We start from the raw sequence: 12,893 nt of genomic DNA, 5'->3' as shown, positions 1-12,893 counted from the left end.
AAAGTATCTGTCATTAACATATAAGTAAATATGAAGGAATAATTTTATGACTACTGTGTTCATCCTTATCCTTTGCGTATAGCTACCATGAGCTTTTGTTGTTTCACTAGCCTTAATACCAATAATATTGTTTTGGTGTTGAATGGCTTCCCAGCATGAGCCAGTGCCAATTTATCTAACTTAAGTTTTGATGTTGTCCGTAGCTAACTTTGCCCATGCATTTGACCTGCTCGTCTGTTTTGTTTTCCAATGCATTTAATAGCTCAAAAGAGAATGGAATTTAAAGATATCACCTCGTTTTAGTTTCTTCTCGAACCTACAACTTTTAAATGTTCACTCTACTTTGTGTACCTAACCATGTTGTTGAAAAAAAAATCATAAACCAAGATATCTTTAGATTCTGTTGACTAATTAGTAAAATAATAAGTATCTAATAAGAGTGTGTGTTCTCAGGATGACTTATCTAATGATATTGAAAGTCTACTAGAAGAAGTAAAGAATGTACAAGCCCGCCTCTCGGATCTGCCCGATGAAAGTCTCGGAGCCATGGAGGAAGGTCTGAGGGTAAGTTTCATTGTAAATATGTCATTTTTATTTATAATTAACTGTATCCTATCTATCCCTCCGACAAATTATTTCTTGGGGTGTTTCTGTGTTTTTAAATTAACTATTATTACTTATTGACCTTATTGTATTGTATACAGTCAGCAAAACTATAAGTACCCCAGTAAGGTGATCGCTGAAGTAGGTACTTACAGTACACGAAATACAGTTACGCAGCTGCTAGTTAATGCAGCTGTAGACATACTTTTCTTTATTATTTTTAAGGTGTAAAATAAAATTACAGTCAGTACATACTTACTTATTAACACTTTCGCTACCAAGAACCCGACTGTCGGGCACACCGCTCGTAGAAGCGTAGCCGATTACATGGGTTTCCCCGTATGTAGCGAAAATGTCGTAGCGCCGCGTAGAGCCCGGTTTCGAAAGTGTTAATACACTGATATGACGTTGTCAAATGTTGAACTAAATACAATGTGATTAATGTGATCCAATTTGAAATGTTTGATTCCTGATAACAGCATTTTTGTTTCTGAGTAATATTTTATAGGTAGATTCAAACGAAAATAATAAGTTTTTCGATTGCATTCGTTGCGTTGATATTTTTTCTGATGACTGAACCTACCTATGATTTGCGTTAGTTTATCTCATTATTTATTTAAACATAAAAGTACAAATGGCGGAAATAATGCCTTAAGGGATTTGTACCAATCAACCATATTAATAATTTAACTTTAATTCATAGGTACTTAGGTACGTGAGAAACCAACATTTATCATTAAAATCTTACATAGAAATACAGAGCCCATTACAGGTGCTGACTTTTTAACTAGGCAACTGAAACACCCCGAGAATACATTTGAAGACGATACTGCTGCCAAAAGCTACATGATTGACAATTATTGTTACCCAAAGTAAACAAAACTAGAATAAACAAATCAATCGGAGTCCGCATAATAAATTATAGGTAATAACTTACATTTTGTTTGTTCTTGGCAATGACTGCATTTTCACTGTTTAGTGGTGATGTCATAAAGGTATCTATTACGACATAGGTTAATAATAAATAGTTGCGTTTGGCATCATTCAGTAGGGCAGTGTTTCTCGAGCCGTGGGGCACTTCGAACCGACAACGAATTACGAACGCGGGAAATTCGAATCTTAACATCGAAGTTTTCATATAAAGCGTGCGTGTAATGTTTAGTGAATACGAAGATAATTGGATACTATTTGACAAAGGTAATGTTGAGAATAAATATAATAAATCATTTAAAAAAGTAAAATCAAAGAAATTTATACTTAGTTAATTAATACGTACTATACTTAGTTAATACGTACGTTGACCATTCTAATTCCGTATATAACTAGGTATGTTGCTATGTTTGTAAAGATATTATTTATTTATCGTATGGCATATATACACTCAACGTCACTAGATTACAATTATAAAATGGAAACTTAAATTAAATTAAATTATATTTTTTTCGTGCCAGTCCTTTAAAAATGACTTATGACTAGATAGTTATTGATTTATGGCCACAATCTAGTAAACATAGTTCAACCGCCAATACTTATAAAAGATTAAAACGACCTAGCTTTATAGCGTAAAATTTCGGTTTCAACAAGAAGGTGTAAAATCAACTTTATAGCTATTATACTATCCTCCGTTTTGAAGGAAACATCTATTCTAAAGTTTGCTGTGTATATTTATAAACAAATAAGACTGGAAAGTAGAACACTAAATATAAATTTGAGAGATTACAAAAGCGCTTTATGATACATGTTGACATGTTGAAGAATGATTTCATTTGTAAATCTACTGTAAATTATTTATTAAAGTTTCTCAGAAGATACAAAACATGGCCAATCGGTATTTATAAGTTAACTAGCATAAACACGCCCTTGATGGACCATTTATAAATTTTATAATACCTATTTACGGTTGGTACCTTTTAGTAACAAGCAACCATGTAAACCATGACACAGTATTGCTAAGAATTCGACAAGGTAATGCCATTTCGTAGTACTGAGTATGATGAGGATTATGTCATGTATATATTTAGATATTTCCTCATAACATAACATAGGAATAATATCACACATTGAAATAGTACCTGCTTGCATTTGTTAAATATGAATAGACTTTAGAGCTGATCTAAGCGAGCAGGTGGACATTGTTTATGTTAGGGCATTTGTCAGGATCCTAAGAAATTTCTCGTTAATACAGGTTTATACATTGATATACCTAGGTGAGGGAGTACGTTGAGGGTTAATACCTATGTGGGTCATACAATGGTCAATTAAATAGAACTTTTACCGAAAAATCAGCCTTCACATACAATCAAGTGAATGAAGAGAGTATATTTTTTGTGTTTTCGCTGTTGACTTCTAAGTAACATTTGATCAGTTTGATATGAAATCTACGAGTCAAAGTATGGTCAGACGTAACACAATCACCCAGTACTTGGATAATCCCTTTTTAAATTTCCATTTACATATGTTTCAGGAGGGCATTTCCATTCTCAACAAGTGTGATGAGGCGGCGGAACTGCTGGAGAGTAAAATGATGGAGTATCGCCAAGAGGCAGAAATCCAAAATCTGAGCCGCGAAGTGGTAGTCATCAGGGCCAGGATATCCAAATTACTGCTGCAGGCGAGGCAAGGACTTGATATCATCAAGGTAAGAAAGGTAAATAGAGCTTTCTTATTTCGTTTGCGTGTGTTAGTTATATAACAGGTAAAAGAGATAAAGTGATTTCTTTTTTTTACAATAATATACTGCAAATACAGCTGTCTGGTTATCCTGAATTCTCATTAGCAGACACTGGTATTAAGCTAACAAATCTACCATTCCTAATAATGTCAAGCGGGATAAGAACAACATTGTTTATTTTACCCGGGACAAGAGCAACAGTATGAGGAATTTTCTGCAATTGTTATTCTCGTCCCATTGTTTGTCTTACCCCAACTACACCCTTATAGTAGTCTTCAAAATACTTAAATTAAAATGTAATGCATATTAATAACAGACTTACTTTTGTTTTGTTTCTTCAAATTAGAGTAAGTTTATATTAGATTTATTTAACATGCCATGTAACGTGTTTTGACTATGTGTGTATGGGTCAAATCTTGCAAGATAATGACGTTCTTCCCGGTTTCCGATAAAGCTGGCAATTTTGCATACTCGTACATGTGTTAATTTGGATGATGAGCTAATGCAATAGTATAATGTCGACAAGCGGATCTGATGATTGAGGCAGTTGACTGACAACACTGTAACATATAAAATAACGCAACCGAATTGTTTGTCTCGACTATCATATGTATAATGTTCTCTAATATATTTTTATTCACTTTCAGGACGCTAAAGTAGAGGTAGCCCGTCAAGCCAAGGATATGGAAGACCAGAAATTAAAAATTGCCCAACTGGACAAATGGCTTGAAAGCATAGACTATGAACTGAAGGAGTCTACTAAGCAGTCCGAAATCCTAACTGAAGAAGATATTATAAGATATATCGAAATCTATGAGAAATACATTAGGGAATATGAAGAGTACGAAGTTATATTAAAGTCTATTACTAATGTCGATAAATCTAGTCAATCATTGAATGAAAAGCTTAAAGCAACGCAGCAATCTTTAGTGGAAACGAAGAATCTAGTCATAGTAGAGATAGAACGGTTGAGACAGGTATTACTACAGATGAGATCTGTGGCTGAAGTTATTGAAGAGGATATATCTCAGACAGATAGAACGATTGACTCAACGTCTATGCCCGAAGAAATTGTTTCTCCTCGGGAAGCTGATATTGTAAAACAAGAAGACTTGACTGTAAAAGAAATATCAAGTGAAAAAGAATCTATTGTTAGTAAAGAGAAACCAGAGGATAAAATTTGTAGTGAAAAGAGATCTAGTGAGACAAAAACGAATACAAAGAAGTCTACCAAAAAAGGAGATCAAGATAAAATCGTCGTGACAGAAGAGAAACCAACTTACACGATTGAGACCCAAACGGGACAAAGTCTCAGATCGGAATCCCCGCATGTTACAGATAAATCCGTCATGTGTGAACCAGAAAAGAAAACGACACAGGATGCTTCCATTACCTGTGCCCCACCAATGGACGTTGAAATCCAAACTAGTGAGCCAATCTCAGATAATAGAGAAATCCTAGAGAATATTCAAGTTAGGCAAACTGTTACTGGTGGCCATGAAATATTTGAAATCGCTACTCGCCCTATTGCCAGAAACCAGCAAATTGATGAGCAATCATTGCTTGTTGACGCTAATTACAAAGATGATAGTCAAGGTAAAGATTCTCGTCTAAATATAACACATAGCTTACCTCAGTCATTTGAAACTGTTATGGTCGAACCTGACGAAACTACGACTGAAGTAGTTGTAGACGCAGATGGTACTAAGAGAATTATTGTGAAAAAAGTAAGAAAAACTTTAGTCACTCGCCAACAATTGGTTCACAGCCACCGTGAAACCACACAAATGATCTCAGATGGCACCCAAGAGCAGTCGTTTTCCCAAATAATTTTGAAAGAAGATAAAGGGTCGAGTTCGACAATGCTAGGAGATGGTGGCGTTCAAAGGGTGGAATACCAAACGTTTGGTGGTCAAGTTGTATCAGGATTACCTGGAGGTGAAGTAACCATACAAGAATTTTCCTCAAGGCCTGGTGTTGTTGTTAAATTAGAAGAAGGCTTAAACCCTGAAGAAATCTTACAGTTGGCTGAAACTGAAGGCCAACAACAAATCCAAACTTCATCCTCTAGCGTTACTGCTGTCGTACAGCAAGTAACTAAACGAATAGTAAAAACAAAGCGGCGTATAATACGCAGAGTCGTTATCATTGACGGCAAAGAACATGTGACAGAAGAAGTGATAGAGGAGCCTGATAATATTGAAGTATATGAAGAGCAAATACCAAGGGTCTCAATAAGCGTCAAAGATCAAGGTGGTGTGCAGTTTGAGGAAATTAATGACGATGATGATGATCATAGAGACGACGAGGGACCTCTACCAAATATGAGTCAATACCCGAAAAGTACTGGGGAAACAACACATAAGGTTGGAGATAAACCTGACGATAAAAGACAAGACAAACCGGATGCTGGTAATAAACCTCTAAAAGCCGATAGTCCTGAAACCAAACAAGGAATAGATATACGTGAACTGTCCAGCGATTTTATTCAAAAGGAAAGCCAATCACAGTCACAGCACACTGAGTCGCGCTCAATTAGCAAACATTCAGAAATGAAAGAAACGTCTCCTGTGCAAACAATATTGACAACTCATGAAAATGTCCCTAAAGAGACAAGACAAGACCAAGAATTGTTGTGTCACACTCAAGAACCCAACCAAACGCCTGCTACGCATGTGGGTGAGATCAGTGCAGCAAAATCGGATGATTGTATATCGATATATCAACCGAAAGATAAATCACCGGATGATGATAAATCTCATAAAGGCGAAGATCATAAAAGTAAAGAAGATGTAAGTGAGTTGTCTAAAGACTTCATCCAAATGGAAAGTCAACGATGTTCACAATATGCAGAATCTAGTACAACTACCAAACAGTCACAAATAAGAGAAACCTCCCCAGTAGAGACAGTAATAATTTCTGAAACGCAGGAAAATATACCTGAAGTCGAAGAAGTTCAAGAATCATATCACGTTCAAGAACCACAAGATCTTCAGTCAACCTTTGTAAGCGAAGGTTATCAGCAATCAACTTTACAGACGGCGTCATCAAATATTTCTACGGTTGTTCAAAAAGTAACAAGAAAAATAACTAGAACTCGAAGAAGAATCATTAAACATATACAAATAATCGATGGCAAGGAGCACGTCACTGAAGAAATTATTGACGAACCTGACGATGTTGAGATCATTGAAGAAGAACCCAAGGTTTCTACGCATACAATTCAAGAAAAAGGTGTCAAAACAAAACGCATTAAAATAATTCGCCAGGTACAGATAATTGATGGAAAGGAGCATGTTTCCGAACAGATTGTCGAAGAACCTGATGATGAATTCATTCCAGAAACAACTGTTAGCACTGAAATAGATGTTAATATTGACAAAAAGCCAGGGTTTGTTACCAAAGAAAGCGTTGAAATCCATGCACAAGGATTACTTACACCCGCAACTACAGAATTACATGCATCTCTCGTAGACGTGACAAATAATTCAATAACTAGTGATCAAACTAAAGAAGTTGATTCATCTAAAGCAATAGGAAATGATCCTGTTGATGTCAAGGATCAAGTAAAGGAGGTAGCAAACATTGAACCAATCGCTGACCAAGCTAAAGAAACTACAAAGGAATTATCCAGCCCTCTGCCAAGTCCTTCCAGGAAATCGAAATCAGCGTCCCCAAGCAAGCGAGTGACATTTGTTGACAAATTGATTGAAAAGTCGAAAACTGAAGAGACAACTAAAGATCAGGAAATAAAGCGGGATACATTGGAAAAATCATTGCAGCCGACCCGGATAGTTTCAGATTCAACCTCAGATATGCAAATTACTGAATCAGAAACTGCTAGTTCTTTTATAGAACGAAATCAACCACCAGTTGATATTCCTTCATTACATGAAAAGAGAGTTGAATCACCGAAAACACATCAAAAGCCTAATACAGAAACTGATATAAGTATTCCAGCTCCAGACACAGAAATAATTGTACACGGACAAAAAACCGAATCAATAATATCAAACATTGATTCTAAAGTAGGTGTCACTGTAGACTTTATTACAAACGAAAAAGCGCACGCTTTACACCCCGAGACAAATCAAGATACTGAAAAAATAACATCGGTTACATCTGAAATATCAAGTGTCTCCGTTAAAACTGACTCTTCTCACAAAATCGAAACACGCAATACTCTGAAATTCAGTCGACAATTGAACCCTCTCTGAAACCTCAAGAAACTGACAAATCAAAACCAGATACTGGTGTACCCGTATCGCCTAAGCAGTCAGCAAAAGAAGATGATATAATACATTCTTCTCCAGTAGATAAGGAAAAAGATAAATTGCGTACCCTTGAAATCACTGCTATATCCAGTTCACGTACGGAGGATGTTGCTTCAGTAGAAGGTAATGTATCTGAATCACTTAAATTAGATATGACAATTGTAGAACGGTCTGTCGTGCATGACCGTATTGATTCTCAGGCAGTGGATGACGCAGAAAAACCTCCAACACCGGAAAAACAACAAAGAGTTGAAACAGACATTAGCACAGAGTCACCAAGTGACATTATTGATGTCACTGATAATATTAGAAACACAGAAGTACAAGTACCTAAGAAGCGTGGAAAGAAGGCAAAAAATAAAGGCTGGTCTGTTGAAAAACAATCTGTAGAGGATAAATTACAAGAACCGGTTCTATCTGTGACTGAGCCTAAACTAGATGAAATTGAAAGTAATATTGTGGCTGCAAAAGATTCTCTCGCACAATCGCATAAAAAAGATGTGGATGTAAAATTATCTGCTGAACAGCATAAAGATCTTGATACAAAATATGACATTAATCTACTCCTTGACGCAGAACGTGCAGACTCTCATTTGAGACAACGCCCAACCCCTGTTGTTCAGGCGAAACCTTTACAGACTGTGGATATAACAATGTCAATTTCCAAAACTGATGTTGCAAAAAAAGACGATCCCAAAGTACACCTTGACATGAAAGTTGAAAACTTTGAAACCGAACAATCGACAATTGTTAAAAAAGATATTGATGTAAATTTACCCAGTGAAGTCAAGATAGTAGAAGATCACCCTCAAACCGGACCGAAGACGCCTGAAATAAGTGCCGAAATCAAAGTCGAGGAAACAATTCAAACATCAAGCGGAACACCAGATCCATCTAAAGATCACAGAAAAAGTAAAAAGAAAAAGAAACATAAACCTACGCCAGATGCAAGCCTAGAAGAATCCACCAAATCCGAGTTTCCTGTAGAAATACCTGAAGATAAGAGCGTTATGGATACTGACAGCTCATCTCTTAGTCATTACATCGAATTACCAACTTCGCCGACTTTAGATTCACCTAAACCTACCGAAGATATATTAGAACCAAAAGTAGAATCATTAGAACCAGATTCGTTTGCTGAATCTGAAAGGACTGCTGAAGAGAAGGGTTACGAGGCAGAAGAAATGTCTCAGGGACCAACACCGGTACCTAAAAAGAGGCAAAAGAAACGGAAGGCCCATGGCGCTAGTCAAGACACAACGTACCCTAAAGAAACTACTGCAGAGTCTGATGACACATCCTTATCAAGTCCAATTGAAATTGCAGAGCCTGTGCAAGAAAAGAAAGGAAAGAAAAAGAAAGGAAAGAAAGAGCCACCTGCTGATCCAGAAGAGGTAGAAGGAGCAGAATCTGTTCAACCGGTAGAGCATACGCCTCAAAGTCCCAAAACGGGCAATGAGAACATAGCGTCTCCTAACGAGGAATCTTACCATACAATGAGTGAGATTTCTGACATAAGCACTGTAAAAATAATTGAGGAATGTGTTCAAAGTAGCCCTGAATCTTTACATAAGGAAGTTACTACTACTGTAACTTATCCCGTACCTGTGATTGAAGAAATTCCAACACAAGAATACTCTGTTCAAACATCTCCGGAATTATCGGAATCCATCAAAGATGACAAAGAAGAATCAAAGCCAGAAACAGTGGCCATTGAGTTACAGACATCTCCTACATCTGTTATTGAAACGGTAGTACAAACTAGTCCTAGAGATGAAAAAGATATTGACACTCAGACTATTGAAAATATCATAACAGTAGCTGAAAAAGTACCAGTTATGGATACAGAAATTCAAACTAGTAGAACAGAAACACCACAAAAGATGGATCAGATTGAAGTGACAACTCAAGTTATTGCACACGATATAGTTACTCCCGAAGAAAAGTACTCTCAAACTTCATCACCTATTGAGCTGACACCAGTTAAACTCGAAACAGCAGAAGTTGTAACTGAATCCAAAGAAATTCAAACATCTCCCACACCGACCATACAAAAATATGAAAAAAGTACCGGAGTTTCCATAGAAACAGTTGAAACTGATATCCAAACTTCACAAGATATTATCGACCAGGAAACGTGCACGACGCCAGTACCTGAAAAAGAAGTAATAGAGATGAGCATACAGACACCCGAATTACCAGTGGTTAGTGCATCAACTCAATCAGATTATGTTGAACCTGAAAGGAAAGTAACGACTGAGGTATCGTCACCAGCACCTCCTAAACCAGAAGTTTTTGATGCAAGTCAACAGACGTCTCCGAGAACACCAGAAGAGCCCGTAATTGGAACCACGGTAGAAAAGGAACCCGAAACTGTTTCTATATTACCGATAGAGAAAGAAGTTACTACAGTCGATAGTACTCAACAAACAACGCCTAGAGACACAGCACTTGATGTTCCAAGAACTAGACCAGTCGATTCAGAACTATCGAAAATAAAGGCGGTGACTATTGACAGCACTCAACAGACATCTCCCAGAGTTTATTCGGAAGATTCATTATCTACATCGACCGAAGAACCTTATGAAATACACTTACGAGCACAAATAACAATCCCAGAAGCAACCAATGATTTCCTGGACAACGAACGACAAATGGAAGCTCCACTAGGCAACGAACGACAAATGGAAGCTCCACAGTCTATTCTCGGGGACAGACAAAAACCGAGGAAGAGGAAAAATAAGCGGAAAATGGAATCACCTATAGCTCAGACACCTGAAAGCCTCTCCGATCCTATAACAACAGAATTACTTATGTCCGCAACGCCTACTAGCGAAGACTACACAAGTAAAGACACGTCTTCGATAGATGAGGGTATTTCTCAGTTAGCTAGCCCTATGTCACCAGACCACCAGGAGTTTGGTAATCAACACAAATTAACTTACTCTGACGTCGTCCAGCGATCAAAGTCTAAGTCTCCCTCTCCCACTAAATCAATTCACTTTCCTCGAAAACCTGAGAAAGCAAGACTGCTTGATGCTTTAGAGAAACGAACACAAGCTCTGATTGAGTCTCCAAGAAAAGTACCCGACGATTCAATGGCTATTGTTGTTCTGGATCAGTCAGTAGAGAAATCATATGATTCAGTTGTCAACAAAGAACTTCAAGATCTCAAGAACGCAATTGATACTAATGACCAGACAAGGATTGAGAGGAGCGTTGTGGTAATCATTGAAACTATATCAGTTTGGTTGGAAGAAATACAGTACAAAATTCAAACCGAAACGATTACCAATGGAGAGTCCGTTAATGAAGCGCAACGATTAAAATCCTTACAAGGGTACATTCAAAATCTAAAAGAAATTATAGAAATTACAGAAGTTAATGAAGAAATCGTAACTCTTATTGAAATGCTAACTAGGCAAGCGAATGCGGTCAATGACCTAAACTGTCAAAGTTCGACAACAGTAAAAGAAGTTGAAAAAGACTGGGTGAAATTCTTGGACGATACTGATAAACTATACCAGTCTGTCAACAAGGTAAAATCTAAGCTTGACGATATAATTTTATCTGATATTCCAACACAACAGAAATTAGATAAATTGGATAAATTAGAGAACGAAAATGTAACAAATTCTGATTCAGTCACTAAAATGTTCCATCGGTATCGATTATTAGTAGAAAACAACATAAAGCGGGAATGTCCAACTACGCTGTACGCTTGCGATGATGATACTAAACAGGTGGAAAATTCTATCAATACCGAAAGGGATCGTTTGCTCCAGTTATCAGCGTTAGCCGAGGAATATGAGCAAACATTACAAGATTTTGGACAAATAACCGATGTAGCAGAAGCTCTGTTAGATGGGAAAATAATTGTATCTGATTTAGATCATTTACATGAAGAAATTCAAAAACATAGAAAGTTCTTCGTCAATCTGAGCCACTGCAGAGCCATCCTTGAATCATTGGAAGATAATTTGGATGGTGAAACTAGATCCAAGTATTCATCTTTACATAATTCTCTACACGATCGTGCTACAGTTATAATTGACAGAGCAGCCGGTCGCGCTCAACAAATGACTTTGGCAGCATCTCGGTGGACCACGTTAGAACAAGGCATGAGGGAAGAACAACAGTGGTTGAGAGTAGCGCATCAGAGGATACCTGACCTCACTAACGTGACATCTATCGACCACGAACAATATATAAACTTATACCAATCCGTCAGCTTGGATGTCTCACATCATCACGCTAAAATCCTACGCCTATTGTCGGTCACTGATGGATTACAAAACCTGATTGTCTGTTCTGGGTTAGAAACTGAATGTTCAATAGCCCTTGATACGTTGCTCAAGCTACAGGAAGATGTGGATTCTAGACTCATACGACTGACAGCCTTTAAAGAAAACTGGATGACTTATGACTTCATTGTAGAGAGAATTGAAAACTGGATGAAGATAGCTCATATGGAGCTTGAACACATTACTCCTGAAAATATTACAACAACTGGAAACTTGCGTCGGTTTTGGGAACTCAAGGCCCAACACGAAGTTCACAACAATCTTAAAAACGAGTCAGGCGTCCAATTCGAAAAAGCATTAGAGATTTTACCAATTTCTGATGAAATGGTTCAGCGTCAATTCTTTTCAAAAATAGAAGACGAATGGCGGGAAATCGCCGTCAGGATCGATGGTTTACATTCTTCCGCCATTCAAAGCATTTCTGACCGCGACGTGTCCACTAGCGAGAAACTCAATATTTTGGAAGATGAAATTCGAGAACTACGTGCGTCGCTCGATAGCTTGAAGACAGTTATAAGAAGCGAAGATGAATTAAACCTTTACATCGAAAGACTTCAAGTAATGACGGGTCGGGTAGACAGGATACAGAACGAACTCAGCCGACTGAGCTTGCTACCTACTGCGGAGTCTGATCGTTTGGGGGCCCTGTTGTCCCAGTCGCGCAACTTAGATGACCAGATCGCCGAAGAGCTGGAGCGTAGCATGCTCTTGAAAGAGAAGATAGTGCAGGTTCAAGCCGGAATAACTCGTTGCCAGAAGAATCAACGTCGCGGACGCCTCACGCTTGAGGAGTGTGCAGCCGCGGAGCGCCTCGGCAGCGACGTGGTAGAACGAGCATCCGAAACATGCGACAGACTTCTAGACGATCTTTCGACGCAATGGAGGGATATAAGAGCGCTCAACCAGGCGCTACATACGTTGCCGACATGTCTCCGAGTGTCCGTTTCGCTTACGGATTTGGAAAGAGACATCACAGGACTTCAGGTAAGCTTTAAAATTAGAAACAAATTTATCTACCTTTAAGCAACCTTTAGGGCGATT

At 37.8% G+C, this 12,893-nt stretch overlaps 1 protein-coding gene across 1 annotated transcript in view; it reads left to right on the top strand.

Moving 5' to 3' along the window:
- Positions 1-12,893, top strand: part of LOC125225590 (muscle-specific protein 300 kDa-like) — a 201,227-nt gene that overhangs the window by 159,192 nt on the left and 29,142 nt on the right. The window contains 4 exon segments of the mRNA XM_048129400.1: positions 454-564; positions 3,068-3,250; positions 3,922-7,488; positions 7,491-12,836. Coding sequence (XP_047985357.1) covers positions 454-564; positions 3,068-3,250; positions 3,922-7,488; positions 7,491-12,836 — 9,207 coding nt within the window.

This window comes from Leguminivora glycinivorella, chromosome 1 (assembly GCF_023078275.1).
Source record: "Leguminivora glycinivorella isolate SPB_JAAS2020 chromosome 1, LegGlyc_1.1, whole genome shotgun sequence".
In the NCBI taxonomy this organism is placed as follows: domain Eukaryota; kingdom Metazoa; phylum Arthropoda; class Insecta; order Lepidoptera; family Tortricidae; genus Leguminivora; species Leguminivora glycinivorella.
Note: the sequence above shows the minus strand (reverse complement) of the source record. Positions and strands in the feature narration are given on the sequence as shown.